At 40.1% G+C, this 15,313-nt stretch overlaps 1 protein-coding gene across 1 annotated transcript in view; it reads right to left on the reverse strand.

Moving 5' to 3' along the window:
• Positions 1-15,313, reverse strand: part of LOC136882155 (protein kinase C, brain isozyme) — a 490,637-nt gene that overhangs the window by 103,058 nt on the left and 372,266 nt on the right. The window contains exon 3 of the mRNA XM_067154703.2: positions 3,409-3,491. Coding sequence (XP_067010804.1) covers positions 3,409-3,491 — 83 coding nt within the window. The remainder of the gene's footprint in view (positions 1-3,408; positions 3,492-15,313) is intronic.

Consider the following 15,313-nt stretch of genomic DNA (forward strand, 5'->3'; position numbering starts at 1 on the left):
TGACATTTGACCTCTATTTTTTTCGAAAACGATACCGTATTGACCTAAACGCTTCTAACGAGTTACTGTTGAGTGTTCCCCAACAGGTACATTGAAGCTCGTTGAAATCGATTGGACGCAGGGTCTGGCCTCTCCTTGTAAGTTGAAGATTTTGACTTTATATCAGTAAATAACTAACACGAAAAGAATTATGACTCGTTAAGAAATATCTTCCATGATAATTGAATCCAGATTTGTGGCAGGGATTTGAATGTTTAAATGCTATTTATAAATATTTGCATCCTTCCTGATGAATTAAAGGAGTGAGATAAATAGTTGATATTACGCATGTATTTTTTTTTTCCTAGTTGATGTTAAAAGATGAACAAAGTTTAGTAATTGGTAATCTTGCAACAAATAATTTCTTTGTTATGAACCTACAGATTGGACCTTGAAACATGCCAGGTTCACGTCCAGAAGCCTACTGTGGAAGAATACACGTTACTTTTTCATTCCGCATCCTGAAAGGTTAAAGTGGGCCTCTTAAAGGGTGATACCCTTTCTCTGGACGAGATATGTATGGTGATTTGAAGTGAGATGAAGTATAAACAAGAATGTGTTGCTTGTTTTTTTTAAATAAGAAAATATACTGTGAGATCAGGTACACGGGGGCTGTAATGCTCTTTCTTAATATCTTGAACACTGTTCGGATGGGCTAATACGGCTTCAAATAGGGAGTGAACGTAGGGCTTCCCTGCCAGAAGTCATATGAGCTACCTGGCGGGAACTCGAGACAGGTTTTCCAAGGAAGATACAGTACATTAATAGGAAATAATTGTTCCCTATTCAATCCCAAGCAAATGGGGCCTTGAATAAAAAACAACACTCGGACTGAAATGCTCACTGTCACAAAACTTCCCAAATAAGTAGTTTAAACAATACTAACTAAAATAAACTTAAAACCAAGGGGGAAAACAGCGGTTGAGTAATTTCGTGACAACATAGTAATTTCAACACAATTTCGCACACCAAGTAACTTCTGTTCCAATAGTTCTAAGTTTACTGCAATGTTACATTTAGGTCGATTGTAATATCCTCCATTTAATGATACTCGCATCATGGGTCAGAATTTATATTCAGGTGTCGAAATGAACCAAATTAAGAAATGATCACTTTTTTGATCCAATGGAAAAATCCCACGACATCGTGTGAAACAATCATTCGTGGATTCCGCACTTAGCGCCATGATTGTTCACCAGGAGACATGAAGGCAAGGGTTCAGACACCCGCACATTTCACTGGTGAACGCTAATCTAAGCGCCGCGACTGGTCTAATGACTACTGAATTACGATGTACAAGGTGTCTGTCAGATGGAGCGTTTGGGTGTAGCGAATGATACAAGTCGGCCTGCACTGTGCCCAAAGTGAAATTTGGCGGAGGTAGGGTAACAGCCTGTTGTTTCTTAATGGATCCTGTATTTTTGCATCTGTCTCTCGACGCAGACCAAAGTCTCAAGTCTCAGTATAATATGGAAACCGCTGAGTAATACTATTCAGAGCAGGATTAATGCATCTGAATGTTACGAAACGTACTACTCATAGGGCCAAAAGCACTTTCTGGCCCAGAGAGGGACGCAATGACATATTACTTCATTCTTTATTCACGCCCAGTACGCCTCATTAGGAGTGTGTCATTGACCTTTGCAATTTCCTCATGATCGTATAATCATTTGAGGATCCAACCACCTTCCGATCTGAAGACTGAACAGACAGGGTGACAGTGTGAGGATGTTTTTCTTGGAAGGGACTTGGTCCTCTCGTAATAACACAGAGCCAAAGGACATTTTGACCAGTTGCGTGTTGTCTGCGGTAGAAGATCTCTTTGTGTTTCGGAAATGGACTGGCAAGCCCAGAGCTCCAACGTCAATACTGGGATGAACTTCGCGCCAAACCACCAACAACCCGCGTTCACTAACTACGCTTGTTACAGCGCTGAGGAAGAATGGTCTGCCATTCCCCCAGATATATTCCACGGACCAAGGGGCCCGAAAACCCGTCCACTAGTGGGCAGTGTATTCAGTTTCGAGTAGGTGTTCGGACATTTTAATCATTGTATTTCTCATGTTTGTTTACATAACTCCTACTGTAGACAAACACTACTTCTTCTCCAACATTCCTGCGTGGCTACACCAAACTCAAGTTAACTAAATTATCAATGTCAAATAGTGTACATCTATTAAAAGGTCTGACATCAGTCCAACAGAATCAGACTGGAAAGATGTAGGCCTACTATGCGATATTCTTAGTATTAACTTAAAAAAACATTATAATTATATCGTAATTCAAATACGCGACAGGTCTATGTTTTTCAATTTTCGCCACGGCTTCTCCCCAACTTCGAAGTTCCGTTACGTGCAGCAGAATTCCACTACAGTTGGCAGCACAAATTACACATGGTGATCTCTGAAATAAACAGTTTTAAAGCTATCATTCACGGCCTAGTAACGAAAAAGAACATAACATTTCAATTGTAAATCATCATTCAACAACTGTTAGGCAAATAAATAATTTAACAAAAACACCTCCCATCAGAAGAAGTAAAGATTGAATATGGACAGAACAAGAAGAATTTGATAGCACTTCCCTTTGGCAGCCAACTGGAATCTGGATAAAACTGAAAAATAAATATATATTAACACTATCATTCAAAAGAGAAACGCAACGAAGTTATACAAATAAAGCTCTTACTTTCATATAATTTGACAAATATCAAACAGAATGAAGAAACTAAATGAGTGTTATTCAAAATAAGGAAGAGAAATATTGAACATATCCATTTCCATACGCACAAACGGAAACTCACTATTACTCGGGAGAGCTCAAGATTACCTTGTAATAGCTGGCAAAGTACAAACCAAAATTTATTATATAGGAGAAAAAAGACCAATAAAACTTTCTGATACAAAAAAAATTGAAATTATTAACACTTTCTACAGTAAAATGTTCTTCAAATAAATAAATTTTAGACAATAGCATTATTACGAACAATATCTAACGTTATTCTTCACAAGAGTTCCAGAAGGTTGTATTTTAAAAAGTGAAATTTTGAATTTGTTAAGCTATTTTGTTTAGTGATTTGTAAAACGGTTTTTGTTTAGTAACTGTTAAACAAACTATGCATTTGTAAAACGATTCTGTATTCTGATTTGTGAAATAAACTCAAAATGTAAATATCACATTTTATTAATTAGATCTGAATATTAAACGTAAAGACTTCATTCAAGAATATTATGAAATTATGGCCAGAAAGGTAATGTAACTTCGTCTGAAAATTTAAAATTAAAATGAAAGAAGCGAATAACTGTCTTAAAATGTTAAAATATTCAAAGCAAAGTATAGAAGGGGTAGATTTTGTAATGGAATACTCACATCCGAATCTGCTCCTTTGTCAGCCCCCGGACAGGTGAAGGAAACGTATTCGTGGCACCGTTTGTGGACGACGAAGCTGCAAACTACAAAAAGAAAAGAAAGCTATCATTAAGATATATACTCACAAGGGCTATACACAACAAATGCACAATAAGGATATTTTATAAATAAGAAAACTATTTCTTCATATACAGTAGTAGCCCGGAAATCCGACATTTCGGATAATATGATCAGAATCCGCGATAGAGCACAAGAAAATTAAAATTCTACTTGCAATGTAAAGGAAGGATTTAATAATAGAAACTGTACTTGAAAATTATTATTTAAGCTATAATTTAGCAGAAGAGAAACCAAATACAATGCGATACATTGTTAATTAGATTCTGCTATATTGTAGCTCTAACAGAAGTTAAGCTATAAAACAGAAATGCCACATTCCATAAGCAAGTATTTTACAAGGCGTGTCTGAAGAGTGTGGTGAAAGGACTGATATCGCAATGGCAACGTGTGGTAACACTGCGTCCATACGCCCGCGAATAAAGAGACGCTGAAGCAGGTTAGTCTGTTGCGGCCAGTCGAACTTGGCACGTCTTGAAGACTCGTGCCATATTGCAAATGGAGAAACGCATTAAACATAAAGTGTTACACAGTAGGAAAAACGGCGACTGGGACGCATGCGATGTTGGTGAAAGTATACAGAATAGAAAATGTGTTTACGACTGGATCAAACTCCTTCGGAATGGACGGAAATCTCTTGATGGACCGTCAACAAGCAGAAAGCATCCAGCAAGTGCGACAGATGCTGGCACAAAATCGGCGACTGTCTCTGAGAAGCATATACGATGACTGGGGGATGATTAAGGACAATGTAAACACCGTCAATGTAGGTAAGCGGAAGATCTGTTCTTCATTTGTGCCGAGCACACTGTCTGACGAACAGAAGGTAACACAGACGGATATTGCTATAGATTTCATTGACAAGTTTAACAGAGATCAACTTTTCTGAAAACCATCATCACAGGCGATGAGAGGCCAAGCGACAATCAATTGCATGGTGTTACCGGGTTCCCCACGTCCCAAAAGTCCAGGATCAAGACGCTGTTGATCGCCTTGTCATGATCCACCACGAATTCGTACTGGAGGGTCAAACTCTTAACGCCCCATCCTATGAGACCGTCTTGAAACGGTTGTTGCTACGCATCCGGCGTGGTCGGCCTAAGTTGTACAGGACTGGGAAGCGACAACGCTCGCCCACACACTGCGATCCACGTGCGCAACTGTTTTCGAACAGTCGCCGCACTGCCTGGATCTGACGCCTGCAGACATTTTGTTTTTGTTTCCCTGCGTCAAAGGAGTCGTGAAAGGCACACATTGTGCTGACATATCGGACATCCAAAGACGTGTAACATCAGTGCTTTCATCCACTCCAAAAGACGCCTTCGGAGCCAGCTTCCAAAAGTGTGTTGTGGTCGATGGAGGGTACTTTGAAGGCGACTTCTTTTCTTGTGCGTTATGGTCCATTCACCGAACTGTTTAGAGCTACCTTGTATATTGTACTCTATACTGTACTTACAAAAGAGGTTTGTTGCATAAAGACGTCATAGCTTGTCCTCGGACACTTCTGGCACTAAAAGGCATACGCCATTTCATTTCATTGCCGGCTCCAAGGCTAACTGGTTAGCGCGCTGGTCTTTGGTCGCAGGAATTCCGGGTTGGATTCCCGGCGGGGTCGGGAATTTTAACCATAATTGATTAATTTCGCTGATACGGGGGAATGGGTGTATGTGTAGTCTCCAGCATAATTTCATCCTCATCACGATGCGCAGGTCACCTACGGGCATGTTGGGTATTCAGCCCGAAGGCTGGTTTGATCCTCTGTAGTCCCGCCAACAGCTGTCATAAATAGCCTAGGCGTCACTGAAGAGGCGTACTAGGGAAATGAGGAGTGAGATAGTTTCACATTGCTTTCCTCACCGAGCCAGCCGCTGCTATTACATATCAGTCTGCCAAGCCCACTGAAATGCATGCACCAACCGACCCTATGAGCAATATTTTTACACCATTCATAACAGGGACTGGCTGCATAAGGAATGGTATTACTAGCATCACTCATACCTCAGTCACTTTCATATTGTCAAAGCCAAGGATGAGACTGAGACAGGTCAATGAAAGTAACAAATTTGATATAGCCCATACCAGAAGACATAGTGCACTGTAAACACTACATCTCGCCAGCAAAATCAAATCAAAAGACCTGCATCTGGCGAGCCAAACTTGTCCTCGGACACTCCCGGCACTAAAAGCCATTTCATTTACTGCATTTTGTAACGCACTGTTTATATTTTCCTCTTAATTTAAGCAACTTTCAAATTTGTATGAAAAAGCGATAATCTTCATTAGAAAAATCGGTGATCTCAGTTTTGCGCAAGGAACTAAACATGCTTGCTAATACGACACAGCGCGGTGATCTCAGCGCTTTTTTTCCCTCTGATAATCCGAATATACCACAGCCCCAGTTAATTCGGATTACAAGGGTTGTAATGGTAATTTCAGTGCACCGAAAAATTTTCGAGATGTTCCGTGAAGTTCCATCATCCAGATTAACTCTTTAAAGGTTCCTGGCGAATTCACTTTTGGTATAATCATGGAGGTAGACTATTACCAGTATGCATTTCAAGCGTTTCTTTATAGCCTAACGCGCTCTGCTAGGAATATTGCAAAGAGAGGGTGGCATTCAGTTTAATAGTCAAATAATATCATCGTTATAAGATTGCGTAGACTGCATAAGTAATTATGTTGGGAATAATAATAATAATAATAATAATAATAATAATAATAATAATAATAATAATAATAATGTATGGCTATTGCTAGCCTCGTACACACCGTCCGACGAGGGTGCGCGGTACCTGTTGTGTGTACAGTACGAGTTGGTGTGCTGGAGAATAGGGTTGTGTGTGACGTTCGAGTGACAGGAAACATCAGGTCAACACATACACCCAATCTCCGAATTAAGAGTTTAAAATTACTATCCCTGAATTCGGCCGGAAATCGAACCCGAGGTCCCGAGGACAAGACTCTGACCATTCAGCCATTGAGCCGGACGTTTCGCAGATGACACCCTGATACTTGCTGACAATTTAGAAGTCCTTCCATTCCTCTTGAACAGCATCAACGAAATAAGCAAGCAAGGAGTTCGTTTATTATATGGTCATTCAGAAATAAAATTCTTGGTAAATCAGCAAGCAGAAAATCCTCAACGTAGTTATCACCCCGGACAGAAACACCATTGGACTAGTGCCACAAGTCAAGTAGCTGGGAGTCATCTGAAATTAGCGATACAAAATTTGTGACATGATGCTACCCAGTAAGCGTGCAAGCTGTGATGTGAACTAATGATGGATGGCCATGTCACAGACATATAGGAGGATCTTTTTATCAAAGATGCCTCACCTTATCTCACTCTATAGAGAACAGATTATTTAATTCGTGGCCCAGAGTCAATATCCCTCCTTTCGATGCACTGAACCCTACAGTTGTCGACTCCAAATTCCATTCAGATGTCTCTCTCGAAGACGATTAATTTTCTTCGATCTAATGAATCATTTGAGTTTCATTTATTGACTGACATATTTATGGTCATTTAATTTTCCCAAAGGGAAATCTGATACCATTTGTACAAATTACAAAGTTTTAGATATTGACAGTCTTGCGTCATGACACAAAAATCTAACATAGTTTTTATACCTTGCGTCGCATGTTCCTGGCAAGGCCAACAAGATGTTATCCCTTGCTCGAACCCACCTAGAAACTTTAATTGCTCAAGTTGGTGATAATGCTAAAGAACAATGTTCCCCACTTTCCATGAGACGTTAATCAGTTTGAAGATGTCATTGCCCGCACAGATAATGCACTTAGCTTATAATGTCATTACATCGCTTTCTAACACATGTTTACAACACTAGAATGTGGGTCGGGAGACGTGTAATGCTCGCACGTCCACGTTAGGAAACTAAACGTCGCTTGCAAAACGTGCCCCACATCACAAAAGCTCAGATTACGAGACAGATTTGTGATTACAGAGGTTCCTTATACCAGTGCACGTACAAACCGCAATGAGCTTTTAAGAAAAGAATTGCATATGAGGTGCTGCCAAAACAAAGCCCAACCTCAACACGGGACAAAAGTATATTTCTTCTACTTCTTACGAATGGGTCAACTAAGAACTGCGACCTTGAACTCTTTTGCTTACAGCGGGCCCAAAGATTTTCGCAACTAAGTAGATCGCCGACTGGGGTGGTGCAGTGAGGCCGCGTCCACCATTTGTCGCGACGGAGAAACATGACTTGACCGTTGAAGCGGTATTTATGTAAACTGCATATTTAGAGGGGTTTGATGGTACGGAATGATATGCAGAAGACAACTACACATATACAATGTCATCTCTGTGTAGTATTCAACAATTTATAAAAAATGTGTGTCATGCTAAGTGATGAAATGAAATGGCGTATGGCTTTTAGTGCCGGGAGTGTCCGAGGACATGTTCGGCTCGCCAGGTGCAGGTCTTTAGATTTGACTCCCGTAAGCGACCTGCGCGCCGTGATGATGAAATGATGACGAAGACGACACATACACCCAGCCCCCGTGCCAGAAAAATTAACCAATGATGGTTGAAATTCCCGACCCTGCCGGGAATCCAACCCGGGACCCCTGTAACCAAAGGCCAGCACGCTAACCATTTAGCCATGGAGCCGGGCATGCTAAGTGATGAGACGCCTTCAGATACCACAGGTTACCTCGTGGTATATGCAGGCTTAGGCATGCAAGTTAACTTCGAGAGAAAAATATGGTTGTGTATAACATCAAAACATCATCGCAGATTTTCTTACAAAGATCATGTTAATTCCACTATAATACAGGTTTAACAAAAAGGTACGGCCAAGCTTTCAGGACACATTCCTCGCACGTAGAAGAAGGAAATATGTTAAATAATACTGACCATTGTTTGTTGTCATGTGCTTTGTGTCTTATGCTGCCACTCATCTCCGATAGATGGGATTACTGGCTGGGAGTAGCTGGGGAGTTAGATAACTTTCTTGTTTAGCATGAAATTCCTCTGGTTCATAAATTTCCTGATTACTACTGGCACATAACACACTGTTTCGTCAGAGTATTCCTACTCTGAGGCACTGATTGGAATGAGCAGTGTGCACACTTACCGGAATAATGGCAGGGAAGTGTTCACGCTGTCCGCGGCCTGGCAATTACAGCTCTGGAACTTTGGACTGTTAGATGGGCAATGTTACTGTTCGTTAAAAAGAAATGCCTGCATGCAGCTGAATGTTTTGTCTTAAACAAAAGAGGAGAAACTGATGACTTAGAAGAGGAGAAAACTAATGCACTAACAAAAATTCATGGTCCAAAGAAAACTGAAAATGGAGGAAAATAATCAATAAAGAACTTCATCTGAAAAATGAAAAAGGTTTCAGACAGTATCGGAAAAAAAGAGGATTTGGTCTGGATGAATCCACAGAAGCTAACGAAGACAACATTGGATCATTTTGATAATAATCCCAAAACACAAATCCGATGATCAATCGAAGAGAAACAGGATATGGCAGAGATGGGTATCACAAGAAATGACATATTAGATAGAACCATTTTCAGGAAAACACTTCAGAAATTTGGGGGATCCAAGAAAAAGAGAAGAAGCAAAGAAAATCTGTCTGGACGTAGGAAAGGAAGAGGGAACATAGCTAAAGAATGAAGAAACACTGGGAAGGCAAAAAAAGCAAGGAGACGGAGAAAATTATCAACTTACTTAACGTCGACCACAGTCGCTAAAGATCGAAGAAACAAATATATAATAATATTATCAATTGCAAATCTTAAAAAAATAGACGTGGGGTGGTGAAACTTTGTCGGGACATTTAAACACCCTTAACTGCCATCGACATCAGTCAGGATCGAACTCCGTATCTAGAGGCCAGGAGGACAATAGTACTAATTAATTCTCTTAGACCGGTTATGGTATTTAAGATCAGAATTTGTGAGGGGAAGAAGTTTAGTGGTAGGCTTCTCGATTACGCACAGATGCTGTGCGGGGAGTCCTCACTGGCTCCTTTATTCTTGAAGGCGAACAGAATGTTATACAAAACGCATGCGCGTGATGTTCTCTTCTTGTACCGTATTTCACGAGCATAATACACCGCTCTTGTGATGAAGCCGAAGATTAAAACACTCTAGTTCTTCCTCTGAGGACCTGATTCATGAAACAAGGACCTTTACAAGGTTTCGTTTCATACTGACATGACTGCCTTGATGTTCAAGCTGCGACGGAAATGTACTGATGATAAGGGTTTTTACATCCCACCTGAATGGCTCAGACTGTTCAGGCGCTGGCCTTCTGACCCCAACTTGGCAAGTTGGATCCTGGCTCAGTTCGGTGGTATTTGAAGGTGCCCAAATACGTCAGCCTCATGTTGGTAGATTTCCTGGCACGTAAAGGAACTCCTGTGGAACAAAACCTCGGCGTCTCCGAAAACCGTCAAAAGTAGTTAGTGGAACGTAAAAACAAATAATATACAAGGAGCGGAAACACTGAAGAGGGTGGCAGACTCGGTCCTTGAAAAAAAAAAAAAAAAAACGTAAAAGAAAATTCAGAGATAATAAATAAGTTGCAGAAGGACCAAATTTCTGGTTGAGATCGAACTAGGAACTCTACAAAATATCCGAAACAATTACGATGATGATGAGGAGGAGGCTGACCTTTTATGGATGGATACATTAAAAGGATGAATCAAGAGGTTGGCCAGGAAAATATACCTTCTGCAAGAAAAGTGGAAAACAGCCTGAAGTGCACAAAGACCTAGCAGAAGTAGATGTCAAGGAGGAAGAGATACATGCCAGAACAACATTTAGGAAAAAAAGTTGCGGGAGTGAGAAATGCACCCGAAAAGCCACTGGACAAAGACTAAAGTATCTAGATCAGGGGTTTCCAATTTGTAAGGGCTCGAGGGCCATATTGGAAAGCTTTGTCATGTTCGCGGGCCGCACTTGAATAATAGGCAAATTTTCGTAAAATTCTGCATATAGTAGGCCTACAGAAGTACCATTATGAAAAAATAATATGCATAATTGAATTGAAATCGTTTGATAATTTTAATTACTTAGGTAAAACATTATTCTACAACTGCATAAAAGAGTGAAATTTGGAGCCGGGCTGAGTGGCTCAGATGGTTGAGGCGATGGCCTTCTGAAGCCAGCTTGGCAGGTTCGATGTTAGATCATTCCGAAGGTGCTCAAATACGTCAGCCTCGTGTCGACTGATTTACTGGCACGTAAAAGAAATCCTGCGTGACAAAATTCCGGCACCTCGGCGTCTCCGAAAAACATCAAAAGTAGTTAGTGGGACGTAAAAACCAATCATTATTATCTGAAATTTGGATTTTAATTTTTTTTAATGAAAAATTATCCATTCAAAGCGAGTAAATTTTTAAAAAGAGAAAATAATATTAAAGAATGAACTAGGTCGGACTTGGGTCTATAACGAATATAAAAATTAATGCATTTCTGACGACCTATAAAATATTATTTTGTAACTATTCTTCACATTATTTATTAAAATGCTCTCGCAGGCCACATGCGGGCCGCCAATTGGAAACCCCTCATCTAGATCAAGGTGACGATGGTTAGACTCGGTTTTTAATGAGTGAATGATAAGACTTGTGGAACCAAACGAGCCCATAGAGCTAGTTGGGAACAGAGGGTTGTAGAGACGCTTAGTTAATTCACAGAGGCTTGCAGGCTGAACGATGAAGGGCATAATAGGTCTATAATGAAAGTACGTATGTAAACTTTGATGACGTGATTAATACCGTAAAACACTGGAAGGACATGGAAGGTATGGAAGTGAAGGACTCGCCAGGTTTCGCAAATCTACTCGTAATACTGTAGGGGCAGAGGGGGAGAGAACCGATATGCATGATCTAAAAAAGAGGCATGATCCAAGCAACAGAAAACTTTCACAAATTGTTTGCAGAAGGTTATACCTTTTTAAAATTTGCTTTACGTCGCACCGACACAGGTAGGCCTTATAGCGACGATGAGGCAGGAAAGGTGTAGGAGTGGGAAGGAAGTGGCCGTGGCCTCAATTAACGTACAGCCCCAGCATTTGTATGGTGTGATAATTGGGAAACCACGGAAATCACCTTCAGGATTGCCGACCGTGCAATTTCAGTGAACCAACACTGGATCGTTTATTACATCAGTGTGAATTATTTGAGACAGAGACACAATATTAATTTTAATTAAAAGTATTTTAGGTTCAGAGTCATGGCCAATGAATAAAATCATGTTAGTCAAACATTTTAAATATTCTTACATTTCACGAAATCAATAATCTTTGAAAACTGTGAAAAAAGAGCATATAGATTTATTTACACATTTAAATGTACATTACAACAATCGTCGAATTATCAACGCATTTCAAATGTTGTTACGAAGTTAATTGTTGTAATATGATTACTAACAATATGTAGTATTTCTGTCATGTAATGGGACATGTGCCAACATATTGCATTCACATTAGAATTGATGATTTACCACTCAGACAAATAAATGCCTTTATACGTAGGTAGTAAAAATCACTTCAAATGGCAAAAGTTCAGCCGACATACAGAGCAGAATTGCACAGGCAATGGTAATCTATTAGAAGAAAAGAGCGCTGTTCACATCAAGGAATCTAAATGTGCAGACTAAGAGATTTGCCAAGTGCTATGTCTGGAGTGTGGCCTTGTATGGCTCAGAAACGTGCATTATTGGTGCATAGTGCTGGGGACGGAGCGGAGCAGTTGTTGTGACGTCATCACCCGGTAGTACCGAGTGAACTACCGAGTGAATGTCCTGACGCGGGACGTTTAAACACGTTATAGGTATGGCACTGCGAAGGTATTGCATCCCCCTATTAATACCCTTCTCTCACAACGTAACAACTGTAAATAACTGCATATATATTCACTATAATTGTTATATACGTAACTGCTAGGGAGTAGGAGGTAGTATGTGGAATAAATGTTAGTAACTCGTATAGTTAACTCATTCGAATAGTGAAACAAAGTATGGCGCATACCTACCGAAAGGGTTTGTATACAAGGGGATTGGAAGTTAACAGAAAAGTAATGTATTAACAATTATTTCGTAAGTTCATGTGATACGGTACACTGTTAATGAGAAGAATAACCTAAATATAAAGAATCTTATAAGAATATAATGACAAACACTGACATAATTTCATCTACAGGATGACAAAAGTAATTACGTAAATGAACGTTGATTGGAATGTCCTTCTTTGCAAATGTGATTACAAAACATATCTGACAACAAACTACTACACGTCCCAATGCCAAACAGCTATCAGTAGAATGCTTCTATAAATACAGTTATTATATTATATTATATTATATTATATTATATTATATTAGATGTGCCACCACCCGTCGCGTATGTGCGGCCACAAAATTTGCATTTTGCGTGTTTCCTATTATCAGTGATGTCAAAAAACTGCCAGGCATCCGACGGTTTTCGTGGCATTTGTGGAACAACGTTCTGTAAAAATTTCTTTAAATTCCTTTAAATGTTCTAAAAATATAACTACTAAGTTATCTACGAATATGTTTAAATATCACACTAACACCACAAATAGAATCTAACAGACTTTACATTATCTACAAAACATAACAAGCGTAGAAAATATATACGTTCATTCGAAACACTCAGATTGAATACAGGTACTTTCGTACGTGTGCTGTGGGCTACACTGTGCTCAGGTCCTCCGCGAGTACTCGCAGTTGTAAGCGGAGGGGATCGGTGGTGCGCTCTACCGCTACAACCGGATTACTCATCGGTATTACTTGCTCCGTCCCCACCTCTATTGGTGCATGCAATAATAAACGTCTGGAGGCGTTTGAGACGTGGTGCTGGAGAAGGATGGGAAAGATCTCATGGACAGCAAAACTCAGAAATGAAGAAATCCTTAGGATAATAGATTAAAAAAGATCTAGCTGTACTATCAACAATAAGACAGAGAAGAGACCAATTATTTGGCCATCTCTACTGTTAATGTAGTGGAAGGAATGGTTCAAGGGAATAGACTGCAATACTCTAGACAGATCAGAGAAGATGTAGGAACAGGTTCATGTGAGGAAATGAAGGAATTACCAGATTACAAACAGGAGTGAAGGAGAATTTCTGTTAACCAACCTTCGGATTGAGAATTAAGAAGAATGGGACATGTGAATAAATGGTAAAAATAAATGCATGCATATTCATTATAGACTGTTATGACTTTCGGGTTTCAGTCCTCAAGCCTTTGCGAATTAACCAACCATTTTCAAAATCCTCTATTTACTACTACTACCACCACACCTGTTATTAAATCATTAACAACTCAGTCTAACTATCGTCGCCTTGTTCTCCCTCTACTTCTCTTACCCTTCACGGCCGAGTCGATTATACACCTAGTAATCTATTCTCTTCCACTCACTTCACATGATCCTACTAGGGTTGCCAACTTTTCTTGTCCAAATAAGGGAAACTTTGATGCGAGAGGAAAAACCCCTGTGGGTGGGGGACGCAGGCGAAGAATACACCCTCGGTATCCCCTGTCTGTCGTAAGAGGCGACTAAAAGGGGCGACCAAGGGATAATCGAATTAGAACCATGAGACTACTTGTAAATAGTACCATCACGCAGGGAACACCTTGGGTCGCTTTACTTGCGAGCAGTACCACTGTTATGTACACACTAGGTTTGCGATTAGCAGCGAAAGAGTGCGCTTCCGACTGGGTCTTACAGTACCTGTGATTCGTACCCTATATGAGCAACACCATGGGATGAGCGACACCATGGTCCTGCCTTGCCTATGCTTAGTTGCCACTATGTGAGGAATTCCACGGGATAGTGCGGGTCCCTGTGGTTAGTCCACGTATGTGAGGAACGCCATAGGCTTGTGTTGCGTTGCCTGTAAATACCGCCGCAATGTGCGAAACACCATAGGTCTGTGTTACATGTGCGCATTACACTATCTGTGAGTAGTACCATAATGTGTGGAATACCGCGAGTCTCCGCTACTTTTGATCAGTACCGCAACATTACACATAGCATGGTTCTACTCTCCTAGCGATAAATACCATTATGAGGGGCCGATGACCTGGATTTTGGACCCGTTTCGCTATAAGCATAATCAATTCAGCATCGTGCTATAGAAGCAGTCCCTTGGTCGGTAATACTATTGTTTTGTGCCAGCTTCTGTGCATGTGAGGCACTGTGGGTCGGATCCGCTGATCGTTTTAAATTCATATCCGTCCGTCCATTCATTCTTCGTCCTCATGCTTTGAATTCTGGTCAGTGGAGGATTTTGGACTTTTAATTTGTCATTTCATTTCATACCATTAGGGGCCGATGACCTCGATGTTAGGCCCCTTTAAACAACAAGCATCATGATAATCGATGCGAGAAAATGACTAAATATGTATAACAACAACAACAAATCTTAAAACAGGCTGCATCACACAGACAAAAACAAAAACTGAACTGATGAACTGGGCGGAAGAATTCTCTATCCTCTCGAAATATCAAAGTGGTTTCAGGAAACGCAGAAGAACAATAGATAACATCATGATTGTAAAAACAATAATAGATAAGTATATAAAACAAAAACTGCATAACAGTTATTAATTACATAAATCTTAGCAAAACTGTCAACAAATATAATGGAAGTTAAATGATTAAGCTTGACATGTTCTACAAGTGTAGTTAAAATTATTATTTGTAACTCAGCTTTCATCACATTTAAATTTCAACGGTTCCTATCATCAGTATTTTTTCTTCCTCTTTTTTAGGAAGAG

The sequence above is a fragment of the Anabrus simplex genome, chromosome 10 (assembly GCF_040414725.1).
Source record: "Anabrus simplex isolate iqAnaSimp1 chromosome 10, ASM4041472v1, whole genome shotgun sequence".
Classification (NCBI taxonomy): domain Eukaryota; kingdom Metazoa; phylum Arthropoda; class Insecta; order Orthoptera; family Tettigoniidae; genus Anabrus; species Anabrus simplex.